The sequence below is a fragment of the Diceros bicornis genome, chromosome 5, assembly GCF_020826845.1.
Source record: "Diceros bicornis minor isolate mBicDic1 chromosome 5, mDicBic1.mat.cur, whole genome shotgun sequence".
NCBI classification, from domain to species: Eukaryota; Metazoa; Chordata; class Mammalia; order Perissodactyla; family Rhinocerotidae; genus Diceros; species Diceros bicornis.
Genome location: NC_080744.1, coordinates 16,446,838 through 16,461,499, shown reverse-complemented (window position 1 = coordinate 16,461,499; position 14,662 = coordinate 16,446,838). Strand labels below are relative to the sequence as shown.

The window sequence follows — 14,662 nt, the reverse complement described above, 5'->3', positions numbered from 1 at the left end:
AAGAATTAGGACTTCAGTTCTGACAGACTCTCCCCTTGTTTCTGCTCACAAATTACTGTACACACCTGCAGGGCTTCATGGTAAACATCAAGTCAGATACGAATTTCATGTGTATTCTGAGTCCTAGGCCATCTACCAGGAAGAGGGACTTGGGGGGTGACGTTTTGCACAGGTGGCAGGCTCTACTGAGAAGAGTGAGCTTGACTATGGTGACCTCTACATTAAAAGAGTCAAATATTTGGGAGGAAATGAAAAGCAAAGCAACTCTCAAATTTATGGAAATGCAGGAGAGGAGAAAGAGCAGACAAGCTGATACCCTAAATATATGAGAAAGGGCAAAAGGAATTACTCGGCAGGACCTCCTAGCATTTAGAACAAGTCACAATACGAGAAAACTAGAGAAAAGTGTGATTTGGGTGGATCATCAGAAAATGCATTTGGTGGGGGAATGCATTGTGTGAAATTCATGAAACCAACCTTGTTGGACACATTTTCACCTAGAAGAAACTCTCCTGAGTGATGACCAAAGGCAGCCTCAGTGATGTCCTTGGTTTAGGATTGGAGGCTAGGACTAGAGGCACGTTAAACTATCTTCCTAGTTCCCGGTTCAGTCAATTGCAATTACATAGGCCTCAGTTTCTAATTAAGATGTCTCTAACATGATGTTTCTTATTCGCTTTACCAAAACTACCTGATTAGTGTAGATTTTCAAAAGAATGGGTGTGATTGTCCTCTGACACTTGGCACAGTAGGAATGTGTTCAATAGGGGAAGCTCTGGGTAGCGTTTAGGAACACGGGAAAACATATGGTACACCACCCTGTGGGATGATGGACTGAGCTCCACGCAGAATGACAATACGCCAGAGCAGGCAGGACAGTGTCATCCGACTCCACGGGCCTCCTGCCCGCATCTCTGCCCTCTCCCCCTTTAACAGACAGGAATGTGTTTCTGAGTGTTCTCTTCCTTTCTCCTTACCACTCTTCTAAATCCCGTTTTATCTTTTTCTGTAATTATTTTGAGGCCAGTCAATTGCTTGAATTAAAGGGTTATGAGTCGTAAACTATTGTCTAGGAGAAACCTTAATAACAAAACCTAGCTTTTGAGAAGCATGATAAAGAAAATGAATTTTCACCTATTCTCACTTCAGTCTCAGGATATCCTCAGTTAAGTATTAAAGATATTAATCAAAATTAATCAAAAGACAAATCTGAAGAACGGGTTAAGTTTAATACGGAAACAGCATCCCAAGCCTTCGTACAAAAGTAGAAGCTGGTTCTTGCTCCTTTCGACCTGCAGGTGGCGCTGTTTACTTAGATATGGAAAGCAGGCGCCCAGCCCGGTTTCCTTCCCTTAGGTTCATAGGTGGGCTTTCATTTTTTCAAATATTTTCCGTCTGTACAGATGTGTTCTTTTAAACGGTCAATAAATTTTTATAACCACTATTTGAAAAATTGCAAGATTATTGTGATTTGTGCTTCCTAGCCAAGAATATTTTTTATGTCCGGGACACACCCAGAGTCAGGTGTTTATGTGAGTTCATTGGTCCCACCTCCTCTATACCCTTCCTTGCTCCTTAGAATCCAGGCTCAGCCACAGGCATTTGGGCCATCAGTAGAACTCAGCCAAGTCCCTTTAAATATTATGTGATTTGAAAACGGATTTCTAGTTCAGTTAAGGCAACTCAACTCCATAGGCTTCTGAGTAAAGAACACCATCTTCACAAGGATGTTTTTATATCCAAAGCCAACGAGTATTCCTAGCAGAGCTGACCTGATTTTTTGGTGAGGGGGTGCTTGTTAGATACCAGAAATGCTTTGATGATTTGAGGTCACCTTTACAATGACACGCTATAATCCAACCCAAATTCCTCAGGAAAGAGTTCCTAGAAAAAAACTGAGAGGGAGTCGTCAACAATTTCTTTCCGTTTTGATAGATTTAAACGCCACGAGTAGTGGAAATTCCATTCTACAGCGTGGAACTAGATGGGAGTGCAGTGGTATCAATTTTACCATCAGCGGGGTCTGGAATTTTTAAGATTGGCTTTAAAAAATAACCAACTAACATGCTTTTCTTGTCCTTTTTTCCCCCCTTTTCTGTCACAAGGGGTTTGTAAACAAGCTGGATGAATTCATTCAATGGTTAAACGAAGCCATGGAAACCACTGAGAATTGGACACCGCCTAAAGCAGAGACAGATTGCCTTAAACTGTACCTGGAGACGCACTTGGTAGGCAAGATTGTGTTGTTCTTGCTGTTAGTAATGGGAGGATTTTAATGTGCTGCTTGTTTGTTTATGGAGAATATCAATTTTATTTATCAGAAGTCATTATATGCTAATGAAACCAAGTCTTAATGGGGTCAACTGCAGAAGCTGAAAATTTACAAGCGTTTCAAGTAACACTAGGAAGTCTAAATCCTCCATATTTCAAGCTATTTTTTCAAAACTTTTTCCAGAAAGGTAAGTAATTATTTTTAAAATACCTTAGAAAATATTACTAGACCCTTGTTCTCTAAAGCGACGATTGAAGGTTTTCCTCTTCTTAAAAAAAAAAAAAAAAAAAAGGAAGATAATTTTGATGACCATTCTAAGCTTTCTAGAATTCTTGTAAAATTAATGAACCTCTCATTATCAAGAGGGTCTACTTTATCTGTTCTACACTGGGTTATTTTAATAAAATATTTAAAATGATCATCTCCATCATTTTTGCTGCTATGTGGGTTTTTCAGCATATAATTAATACAACTGTCATTACACTCGTCCCTGTGCACAGGGAAAACCATGAGAGGAAGTGGAAAACACTTGGATGAATATGCTTCTGAATATGTTAGAAGCAAGAATTATAGACTGGGGGACATTTGATGAACCTCATGAGGTTTTTACTGAATGCTTCAAATGGCCGATATCAATTATGAAGGGGTGGAAACCACGTAGTGGAGTGTGATAAAGCATGAAGAAAAAGCACGTTGTCGTAGGAAATGAAAATTCAGGCTTTAAGGATCTCATCTTTATTCCTTTCACTGATAGCATAAAATTGACAAAGGCAATGAACACGTATCCTTGGGCACCCAACTGTGGGGTTGATTTTCTGCCCCTCTAACACACTCAGAATTCGGATTGAATAACCACTGTGCAAGAGTCCTACACGTGTGCGAGTTCACAGGGTTCCAGAACTGTTCCCTGTGATGTTAAGTGAGAGAATGGGAGAGAGGGAGAGAAGAGAGGAAAGAGAGAGATGGTGTTTTCGTTTTTCTGGTGTTTGTGTTTTGCAGTGTTTTATATCATAGGCAAGAAAAACAGCCTCAAAATCGCATTGCTGCCTGCAAATAGCCTGTGAATGATAAAGAATGACAAAACTGTGTGGGGGAGGATGAGTGTATTGCTTCCCTTTCTAGAGACCTGGGTGGGTGGTGTGTAAAAATGCTGGGGACCCTAACCACCTGTCTTGTACATGGGTTTCTAAATACTGCCCTTAGGACTCAATTCCCTGTTGAGTAGAGCCTGGATTTTTTTTTTTTTTTTAAAGAGGGCATTTCATAATAGCAAGATAAAGATATTCAGTGCTTTATAATGTAAATTGTATTAATTAGAATGTCAACTTTTCACTGGCATTGTTCTGACAGAAATTCTAATCTGTGTTTAAACAGGAGTATATGAACTTTATTTCACATTAAGTGTGCTGTCTTAATTTCTCTTGATTTAATATTTTACAGAAAACACACATTTAGTTTTTGAGGTCCCAGAGGGCACGGGGACATAAAGAGCACTTTGACTCTAGGCTATTTATTGAAAGCCAGGCCAGGAGAATGTGAACCAAGGTCCCTCTTCTCTTTGGGAGTTGAGTGACGTGGCCTCTTTGTAACCAACATGCACTCCCGTTCTCAAACCCACAGTACAGAGTTACTTACTTAGCATCCCTGTGTTGGCCTCTGCCTCATTCTAGCTCAACACTATCCACTGGAACTTTCTGCAATGATGGAATATTCTATATTGCATTGTCCAACGTGGGAGCCACTAACCACATATATCTACTGAGCACTTGAAATGTGGATAGAGCAACTGAGGAAATGAACTTTTAATTCTAATTAACTTAACATTTAAATTTAAACTGCCACCTGTGGCCTGTGACTACTATAGTCTAGCCTTCTAAATAGCAGACTCCTTACAGCTGACCATAAGGAAGTGCAGGTATCCACACCTGCCTCATAATGATGTTCTCCTCTAAAATGTGGAAACCATTATCCCCTTTGCTGAGGATTGCTACGTTAGATCCTCAGCAAAGAGTCCTTCCTAAAATGTTTCTCTCTTAAAAAATAACCTTGTTTCTGCCTAAGATTAACACTTTCTTGAATGAGTTTTCTCCATGATCATGTCTGATTGTATTGGTTGGAATAGAGATAACATAGGAACATCTTCTTTATCTCTGCTTTACAAATAGTGAGGGACTCTTACCTGCAGATCTGTTCACTGGATGTTAAGTCACAATCTCAAATTTCACTTCTGAAATTATGACAAATACGGTCTAACAGTTACTGAAGACCTAGTGTGTCTGGGTCACCACTGAGTGATACTTAAGGACAATTAATTGAGTCACTGTTACACCGCATGCTGTGTCTGTTATTCTAGATACAGCCTGTTGTTTACACATTTTTCCCACAAACTCTGAGTTACTCTCTGAGGACAGTGTCTAACATTGTCCTCCTGATCAATATTGTCAGTTATATTTTTTATTGCATTTTCTTACTGCGGTGCTGAGTTAATATTAAGTCATTCTTCTCAAAAGAAGGCAAAAAATATCTACCTTCCCATGAAGCAAGTATACGACTAAGCCTAGAGATTTATATTCCTTTGTTCACCCTGCATAAGTCATTACTGCTCCTTAATGAGTGGGCAAGTGGTATCTGCAAGATTATCCAGTACATAGAGATAGCTATATGAGTTTCTTTAAACATCTCTATAGATTCTATAATTTAACATTAACTCAACAGATGTGCAAGCCCGAGTTCAGTGTCTCCCATGGTTTAACAATGTATTAGAATAGTTGGCACTCTGCAATGTTTATTGTAAAGAAGAACAAATATAAAAACAATAACGAAAGTTGTACATTTATATTTTGCTACTTAATTCAATTATTTTCCATGACGGTAACCAAGGGTTTTTACCAACACAAATCAATTAAGGCTTCACAATACCTTTATGATAGATATGAAGGAGCTTTATTTTAACTGTAAGAAATACTGTGAAATTGCAATGATACATCAATGATTTTCCATGATAATTAATCATCTGCTTGCAACCTGGCTGCTCCTTTCAAAAATACAATTCCTATCTTCCTAGAAAATGACATTTTCAGGAAAATGTCATTCCGGAAAGGTATTTTGTGAGTATTGAACATACTGAACATCCCTCTTCTTTGAAAACCACTTTTAAAATAGCATTGTATACATATGTTCTTGGACGGACTCGTTCCTCACCTCTGTCCACTTTTTTAAACAGCTTTATTGAGGTAAAATAGACGTACGATAAATTGTATATATTTAAAGTACGCAATTTTACAAGTTTTGACCAATTGACAATTGTATACACCCCTGAAACCATCACCACAATCAAGATAGTGAACATATCCATCACCTCCAAAAGCTTCCTCATGACCTCTTATAATTCCTCCCTCCCTTCTGTCCTGGCTTTCCCCCATCCCTAAGCCCTCACTGATCTGCTTTCTGTCACTGCTAGATTAGTTTGTACTTTCTAGAATTTTACATAAATGGAATCTCACAATATGTACTCTTTTTTTGGGGGGTCTGATTTCTTTCACCCAGCATACTTATTTTGATGTTGCATGTTTCAATTGTTCATTTTTGTTGCCGAGTAATATTCTGTTGTATAGACATACCACAATTTGTGTATCCATTCACCTGTTGGTGGATATTTAGGTTGTTTCCCTCACTACGTTTTTTATTGGCTAAAGAAGCAAAAGTCACCAAAAACTACATTTGAGTAGAAGCATCATAAATAGTTCTTGGCAAGCTGTTTAGATTTTTTTTCCTTTAAGAGATTTTACAGTATTTTCAGAGTTAGAGTGCTTTAGAGTAAAGCAGCAGAGCAAGACGCAACTTCTCCCTCCAGAGATTTCATTTCCTGTCCATTTGCTCCTGAGATAACTCTGATCTCCCAAATAGTTTTTATGCATGCCTGACTCACCAAATGGGCACCACATCATATGCAATCAGTTGCAGGAAAGAAAACCAGGTGTTTTTTTAATCTATAGCCAGTCAGAGTATCTAGTAGCAGAAAGCAAAGTCAAACTCATGCTAGACAGCTGTGAAAGAATTAGGAAAAAGAACCAAGCACAAGGGCCTGGCTTAAACTTGGGAGATAAATTTGCATAGGTAGCACCAGGGTGTGTTGGGCAAACAATAACCAAACACGTAGAAATAGCCTTGGAAAACTACATGCCTACTTCAGTTTGATTAATGAGAAAACATGGGAGGAAAAGGTGATAGTGAATTCCTATATGTTAAGCACCTGTGAGTGCCAGGCAGTTATTAGGTGCTAGGAATACATGATGAATGGTTTGGCTTCCTTCTTCCAGGGATTTGAAATCTAAGGGAGATGACCACAGATTAAGTGTAGTCATCTATAGACCCACAAGTGATGAATTAATATAATTTTGAGCAGTATACTTCTTGTAGGATAAGCGAAGTACTATTCAGAGCACAGAGAAAAGTTTTATTGGTTCTTCCTGAGAGTAGGACAGGCTCAAAGAGGTAATCTGATATAGACCTCGCAGGCCATGTATGATTTGTTGGATAGAGAGGGGAAGAGAGGAGAAGGGAGGAAATTTTATGGGCAAGTAGGGGAGGTGTGGTGAGCCAGCTGGTGTGGCTGAGACTAGGTTGGGGCTGGGTGGTAAAGAAGACAATGTTTTTTTAATGGATTGAACTTTTCTCTGGGGACAATGGGGACTCATTGAGGGTTTGATTTTATTTTAAAACAGGAGAGTGACATGAATCAACTGTAAATTCCGTGGGTATAGGGTCAGCTTGCCATAGATTAACTGAATGAAGTCCCTGGCTCAGATGAGAGAATAACTGTGGGCATAATGGAAAATGGATTTGAGAAGAGCATTTGAAGGATGCCGGTACAGGCAGTCTGTTATCAGTCTCTATAAATGTGTTTTGTTGACTAACGAATATATGGATATAACACAAAATTCTAAAGGTAAATAAAGGAAGAGAGTAAAAAGGTAGAAAGTCAAAAGTAGGCCTCCCACCTATGTCCCCCCAGTTACCAATTCTCCTCCCTTGAGGCAACTACTGTTCCTTGTTTCTTTACATCCTTTCAGAATTATTCCAAGTATTTGAAAACAAATGCATATGTGTCCTTAACTTTGTTGCCTTAATTTATACTGGCAATAATTCAAAATCAGTAAATATAGAACTACTACATCCTTTTGAGTGGCTGCACAGTGTTCTGTTTATGAATATGCCATAATTTACTGATGAAAATTTAGGTTGTTTGTGGTCTTTTCCTATTGTAAACAGCACTTCAATGAATATCCTTGGATATTTATCATTTGCATAGTATAAGTATATCCTTAGAATAAACACCTTACATGTGAAATTTCTGGGTCAAAGTTTATACGCATTTAAAATTTTCATGGATTGCCAAATTGTCTTTGATAGAGATTGTACCAATTTATACTTAGCAATGCGTGAGAATGCCTATTTCTGCACGTTCTTGCTATTGGAATATGTTATCACATTGGTTGATCTTTGTTCCTTTGATAGTTACAAATGGCATCTCACTGTAGTCTAGTTTGTATTTCTTGTATTTTAAGTGGTGCTGAGTACCTCTTCGTATTTTTAGGAGTCATTTGTATTTCTTTTCTGAAAACTGTCTTCTCATATTCTGAGCCCATTTTTCTGTTGAGTCATTGGCCTTTTGCTTCAGGATTTATGGGAGCTTTGTTTATATTAAGGAAATGAGTCCCTTATCTGTGATATAAATAGAACTGTTTTTAAAAGAAACTGTTTTTTGGATTCTATTCCAAAAGAACATTGATATCTCAACAGTTTAAGGAATCCAGGGTTAGACAGATCTGAAGGCCAGGCTGATAAGCAAAAGCATGTTCGGATTCCAGTCCTGGAAAGACCAGAATGTTCTAGGGAGTTTGCTTACACAGTCATGGATGGAACGAACAAGCCTAAGATCAGGGAGGCCGTTGTTGAACGAGTGGAATAAATGATGTCTGAGCATCGAAAGAGCTGGAGAGGATGTGGGTCAGGTGGGAGGTAGAGAAGAATAGAGGGGGAAGATTAGAGAGAGAAGGACGAGATTAGAGAGATGTGTCAACAGTTCTTTTTTCCATGCTTTCTCTTGTCTAGTGAGAGCTCTCATTACCAACATCTGTTTCAGCTTCCCTGGTCTCCCCTGAGGTTACTATCGTCCTTGAGAATAGAACAGAGAGGCCTGCTGCCCCACAGTGACAGAAGTCTGACCAAGACTTCATGTGTGGAAGGGTCTGGAAATTGGCTGAAAGCTTCTCTGTCTGTATGTGGAGCAAGACTGAAGCTGCAGGGCTATCCTAGGGGTGTGTGAACATTACAGGTAGTGTTTTCATGGAAAAGAGGGGAGGATGTTACAAGAGCCCAGTGGTCATCGGGGCATGCACTGGAGTTGAAGCAGACTTTGTCTTTCATACCACTGCCGTAATTATGGGACTCTAGTTAAAGGAAGCAGTAAATTATACTCACCGGAAAAAATGCAAACCATCAAGAAGAGCATAAAATTAAAAGTAAAAAGCCTTACCATCCCTTGAGTAACCAACATAAACAGTTCGTTCTATATCTTTTTGGACTTTTTTATGTAAAAGCGCACACATTTTAAGGATTTTTTTGTTCATATTATATATACTGTTCAACAACTTGCTTTTTGCATCTAAATGTATCTCAGACACCCTTCTGTCAGTACAGAAGATCTACTGCACATTCTAGCAGCTCCTTAATATTTTATTGTGTGGATATGTCACAGTTTATTTAATCATTCCCATGATGATGGCCAGTTAAGCTGCCTCCTTACTTATGCTTTTGCAAATAATACTGCATTGAGCATTCAGGTTATTTTAGCACCAGTTGAGTGTCGCTCTCTGTCCCATTAGTGTCTGTCTACAGCAGCACACAGGACCCCCATGTGATAGAGTCTGTCATTCTCTAGGGACAGTTTTTACTTTAGGTCTTAAAAATTGAGTAGGGCCCGTGTTTGTATGTGTGCGGAGTTTTGAGTCCATGCTTATAAGGGTAATTTTTAAAGCCCACCGTCCAGAACTTTGTTGTTCATTTTAGGATCGGTGCCTGCAATTTGAGGTGGCTACCACAAGGTGGCACAGAAGCACGAAAATCCTGCGGACAGCGCTTACAGTCTTGAACCCTTGGTACAAGGTACCAAGCCCTTTCAAACCCTTGGTACCCTTGGAGGGTTTGAAAATTTTTCCTTATTGTGTCATTACCCTAAGTACTTACAAAAACAGATTGGATTAAACTACTACTATGTCTGGCTAACAAAATCTCTGTAGATATTTTTATGCATTTATTATCTATATTTAGATCTTCATGTTATATCATATTTTTTATTAAATAGCTTTCATTTATATCATAAAAGAAACAATATACCTCTCACAGAGCTTTTAGCCATACAAGAAAATTTCCCAAAATACATTCAGCTCTTTTTCTTTTGCTTGCCCTCCTGTCTCCACCTCTGCTCCATTTTTCATTGCTTGAAGTTAAGAGATGACAGGCCTTCCTTTTTCCCATCTGCTGGTGCCCACCTCTCCTTGCCTCTCTTCTTTGCCAAGATGATAGGTAGCCCTGGCCGGAGAAAGCTGAGCTTCACAAGACCAGCCGCTGCCACGTGGCTGTTCTGCTCAGCTAATGAGAGACAGTCGGTCAGATTTCAAAAGCCTGAGCTGTGTGGATTTGGCCAACACCTCCCTTAGTCTCACTGAGCAGGGCTGGGGCCTTGTAGGAACTTTGCAGTTCCGTTTGCTTGCCCCCTTGATTCCCATCAGCTTAAGGTGAGTAGCTGAAATTAGTAGGGAGCAGCGTGACTTCTCTTTGGGGGATTTGAAATACTCACCCCCCAGCCTTGAGTTACTTCCTTTGGTAGCTTGGGGATGGAAAGGTCTGTGGGGAATTTATAGCATGCAGGCATTCTGAGGTTGACGTGTGGGGACAGGAGGCTCATTTTGGACATGTGAATGTCCTGGACCACAGTCCTTTGCTCATATAATTCTGATTCTGTGTATCCAGGAGACAAATGCTGTTGTCTTCCCTTTTCAGTTAAAAAGGATCCCTGAACTGTTCAAAGCACCTGGGAAGGTAGTTTTTGCCTGACTCGGTTTAAGGACTCCTGTGCCATAATACCCAGCAGTTCTCATCATTTTGAAAATTGTTGGTGCCCAGACATTTTACTAATTTATTACTTTATTTATTCTTCTTTTTAGGACGTAATGGCTGTTTTAAGTCAGAATGCCAGGGAAACACTGCATTTATTAAGCACTTCCTATTAAGGGCGGTGCTATGCTGAGCGCTGACCAGCAAGTTTGCAGACTGGCTTTGCACTCTGGGGGTTCATGCACGCACTGAAGGACACTGTGTGTAGACAAGAGCCAGTGGATGACCTAACTCACATGAGCCAGGGTGCTGTCACCTACCGTCTCCCTGTGTAGACCGTGTGCAGATCCTACTGTCTACTGTGTTACAAGGAATTTTGAAATCTTGATACAGTTCACTGGTATAAATGATATTAAGGTAAAAGATTCAGACCTGAAACAGAGCTTTACATTAGCCAGAAAAATCCCTGTCGAATCTACTGAAGGTTGTTGTGACAATCAAATAAAAATGTCATACCTGTGGATGCCTTGTTCATTTTGGGGGAGTCATGCGCATCTTCCTTGGAGACCCAAGAACATGTGGTGTGAGAAGCGTAGGTGTTCCTAGAGAAGTTGAATTTCTCCCCACCCACCCTTCCCTCAACGATTCACCTGTGACTGTCACCTACTTGAGGGACAGCTTGTGTCTCTTTGGTGTCTCCTCTGACCCCCGGCCTTGCACATTCATAATAGGTACTAAAAATATCTGCTAAATGAATGAATGAGCATTTGTAAAAACAGTGGTACAACCACTACAGGCAGCAAATTATAACTAATATTATAAATCATCAAACAATAACTGAGAACGTTTGCAAGTTAATATATTTCCTCTACTATTTCCAAACTGACATGGACTCTAGTCACAGAACTTTCTGGGTATTGCCTGGTATATTTGTGACAAGAAAATCACCTATAGAGGGAAAAAATAAGAATGTTTTCTTCTGTTTTCAGAATGTAATTCATCCTCTTTGGCAGAAAACACAAGGAAAATAAAAATGTTAACTCAGATATTAGAAAGGTTAAAAAAAATTCCACAGGTTAACGTTACTATTTCAAAATATGAGGACTATATGACTAGACAGGATGTTAATGACTTGACATTACAAAATTTATTAAATTTATTTTTAAAGCAGTTTGGTTTCCCCTCTCAAATGCATGAAGCATGTGGGAGTTGGAACAGATCTGCCCCAGGCTGCCAAACAAATTTTTAATGGAACTGGAGTCCTTCAGGGATTGTCCTATATCCACATAATATTCTTAAGTCGTGGTGTTTGCAGTGGGATCTGTATATTAGCAGATTTACGTGTGAATAATATACTTACATCCATCCATCACCTTGGTGACTCCACATCTGTAGGGGCTGCTGCACATCAATTATTCCACCGCAGGGGGTAGAGAGATATTTGGGCCAGAATTGACCTCTTTTTCAATCAGGGCCTCAGAACAGTGTGTTCTGGAAGTCAAATGGTCCCTTTAGACAGAACCTCTGTTTGAGAATCCATTTGGCCTAATGTGGCCATGCTGGGAAGTCAATGTGATTACCTGTGCCAGGTGTGGAGGGGGCATCCAGAAAAGCAAATGAAAATTTGGTCACTAAGAGGCACCATCAGCATTCAGGATCTCCCCCATCTATCTAATTCTCGCATAAGATATTAGCAAGTCTATCAGAAAGAATGTCAACCTTAGTAAAATACATTTACCTTCCACAAAAAAAATCAACTATTTGTTTAAAAGACATTGTGATTTGTTTGAAGACCTTTCAAATGCTTGGAAATGCATTTTCAAATGCTTGGAAATGTTTTTATTATCTGAGGCTTCAGGAAGAAAGTCTCCTCAGGAAGAATAAGGATTTTTCTCTTTATGTCTTAGTGCCTTCTTCTTTTTTTTTTTTCCTAAAGAAAACAAAGTTTTTATAATGCTTATCTTTTTGATCATAAACTTAGAACTTCTTTCTCAAGAGTGCATAGTGCTTTTTATTTTTTTAAGCTTGTGTTATTATACCTGGAGATGTGTTGCATATTGTCATAACTGATCAATCAGTGACAAATGTAGCCACTTCATTTTGTTGGGGAGATATACAATTGTGGTGTTGGCTGACCATTTGTTTAATTATGTGGTAAGTACCATATGATGAGAGGGTAAAGTTAAATTGATGATTTGGGCTATCTCAGCCAGGGTACAGTTTACATGGCAATTACACTGGGATCGTCTAAGTGTAATTGGCAAGTAATTTTGTAAGCGAAGGAACATGACAGCTCATTTACATGGTGTTCACTGAGTAAAATTTGGGGACATTTATTAACCACTTCCCAGCGAAGAGTGATTGCACCAATATCTCCCAAAATGCTATAGCAGTTTGAAAGCTACATGGAAAGTTTTTGGTACGAATCTTCATTCATTGGCTCCCTGAACATTTGTTAGGTGTGTGCTGTGTGCCAAGCACCGTGCTAGGCACTGAGGATAGAAAAATGAGTGCAAAGTTCTACTCTCAAGGAACTCATGGGTGGGAAGCAGACACATCATAAATAGTTACACGACAATGTAGTAAGTAGAGGTTTGAGCTCTGCACAGTGCTCTGGATGCTGAGGAGGGGAAACTGGGAGAATGGAAGATGGTCAGGGAAAACTTGCTAGAGCAGTGACACCCGAGATGAATTTTAAAGGATGAGCAGGGCTTAGCCAGGGGAAGAGGAGAAGGACTTTCCAGGCAGAGATACCGGCAAAAGCAGAATCTTGGAGGAGCAAGATGGCTAGCGTGAGCTGGAAACTTAAAGTAGTCCAGGCACATTTCAAGGCAGGGGCCCAAAAAGCAGACATGGCTGGGGTCTTAGAGGGCTCTGTACGTCATGCTAGAGGCTGGGCTTTATCCTGCAACCTTGGGAAACCATTAGAGAACCATTTAAGAACAGGAACATCATTTTCGGAATCGTTTTGTAGACAGACCATCTGTGCAACGGAATGTTTTTGTTGAGCTATTACGATATGCTAAGCTCTGTTCTACAGGTATCGAGGCTTTTCATCCTCACCGCAACCCCATGAAATAGGCACTAACATTTCCCCCTTTTACAGATGAAGAAACTGAGTACACAGAGTTTGCCCAGAGTTACACAGTGGGTGACAGAGGAGCTAGGATTTGAACCCAGGCTGCCCAGATCTAGAGCCTATGCTTGTCACCAGCACCCCACACCATGTCATAGCCCCCTTGACGCAACTGAATGCATATCCCTGTTTATAAGATGCACATCCTCCTCCCCCCTACCCCCCACTAGACTGTGAGCTCTGTGAGGTCAGAGACTATGGTCATCTGTTCACAGCCACATCCTGCACACTTAGGACAATGCCTGCTCCCTCATAGGCACACCACAAATAAAGTATAAGTGTAGTTTTGAGGGGGCTGTGACTGGAGGCTGCTGAAGTCAACCTGGCAAGGGCTGACGATGAGGGCCTGAGTCTAAGGCACTGTTAGTCGATATGGGGAGGTGAGGACGGGGACATATATTGGCAGGACTTGGTGGTCGATTGGACGTATGGATTTTGTTGGCACATTCCCACAATGTTCCTGATTTTCAGCTCCTACACTGGAGACATGACTTGGCAAAAGCATCTGAAGCAGAGGGGAACTGGAGCTGCTCTTCACAGAGTTCTTAAATTCCTGAGAAGAGATGTTGTGGACTCAGGATGAGAAGTTAGAAGAAACTTCCCTGGAGATAGTTAAAAATAGAACGGACACATCTGCCTGGAATGCTTGAGGGACAGCGCTGCCCTGGGGTAGATGAATGGTTAGATGGCCTTTGGGATTCTTCCCCTTTTGAAAATTTTCTGGTTTGGAATAAATAAAAATTCTCCTGAGCTGTCTATCCTTAACTGCCTGGCTTAAAAGAAAAGCAAAGTGTCCAAGGACTGGAAAATATTGAGTCCAAATGCCTGGATTGTAGATGAGGAAACAGAAGCCCGGAAGGGTTAGATGACTCGTCCAAGGGCACACACCTGAGGCACAAGGAAGACCCAGAGTCTTGGCCTCTCAGTCTGTGCTCCCTCTTCCCTGAATCTCAGATAGCAGAATCCATGTTTTGGTGCCCCCTGTGGGCAGGCCTGTGCTCAGTGGTGACACAGAAGCAAAGAGAACTTGATATCTGCACTTGAGGAGTTCTGAGAGCCTCAACCACAAGTGCCCCCTGTCACCTAAAAATGCCATAAAATGCCATTTACTATATAGAACATTTGGAAAATAGAGA

The 14,662-nt window shown here is 40.3% G+C and overlaps 1 protein-coding gene across 2 annotated transcripts in view; it reads left to right on the top strand.

Annotated features, from left to right (window-relative positions):
- AKAP6 (A-kinase anchoring protein 6) overlaps positions 1 to 14,662 on the top strand; it is a 438,207-nt gene that overhangs the window by 222,142 nt on the left and 201,403 nt on the right. For both annotated transcript variants that reach the window (XM_058540747.1, XM_058540748.1), the window contains one exon: positions 2,106 to 2,228. In XM_058540747.1, coding sequence (XP_058396730.1) covers positions 2,106 to 2,228 — 123 coding nt within the window. The remainder of the gene's footprint in view (positions 1 to 2,105; positions 2,229 to 14,662) is intronic.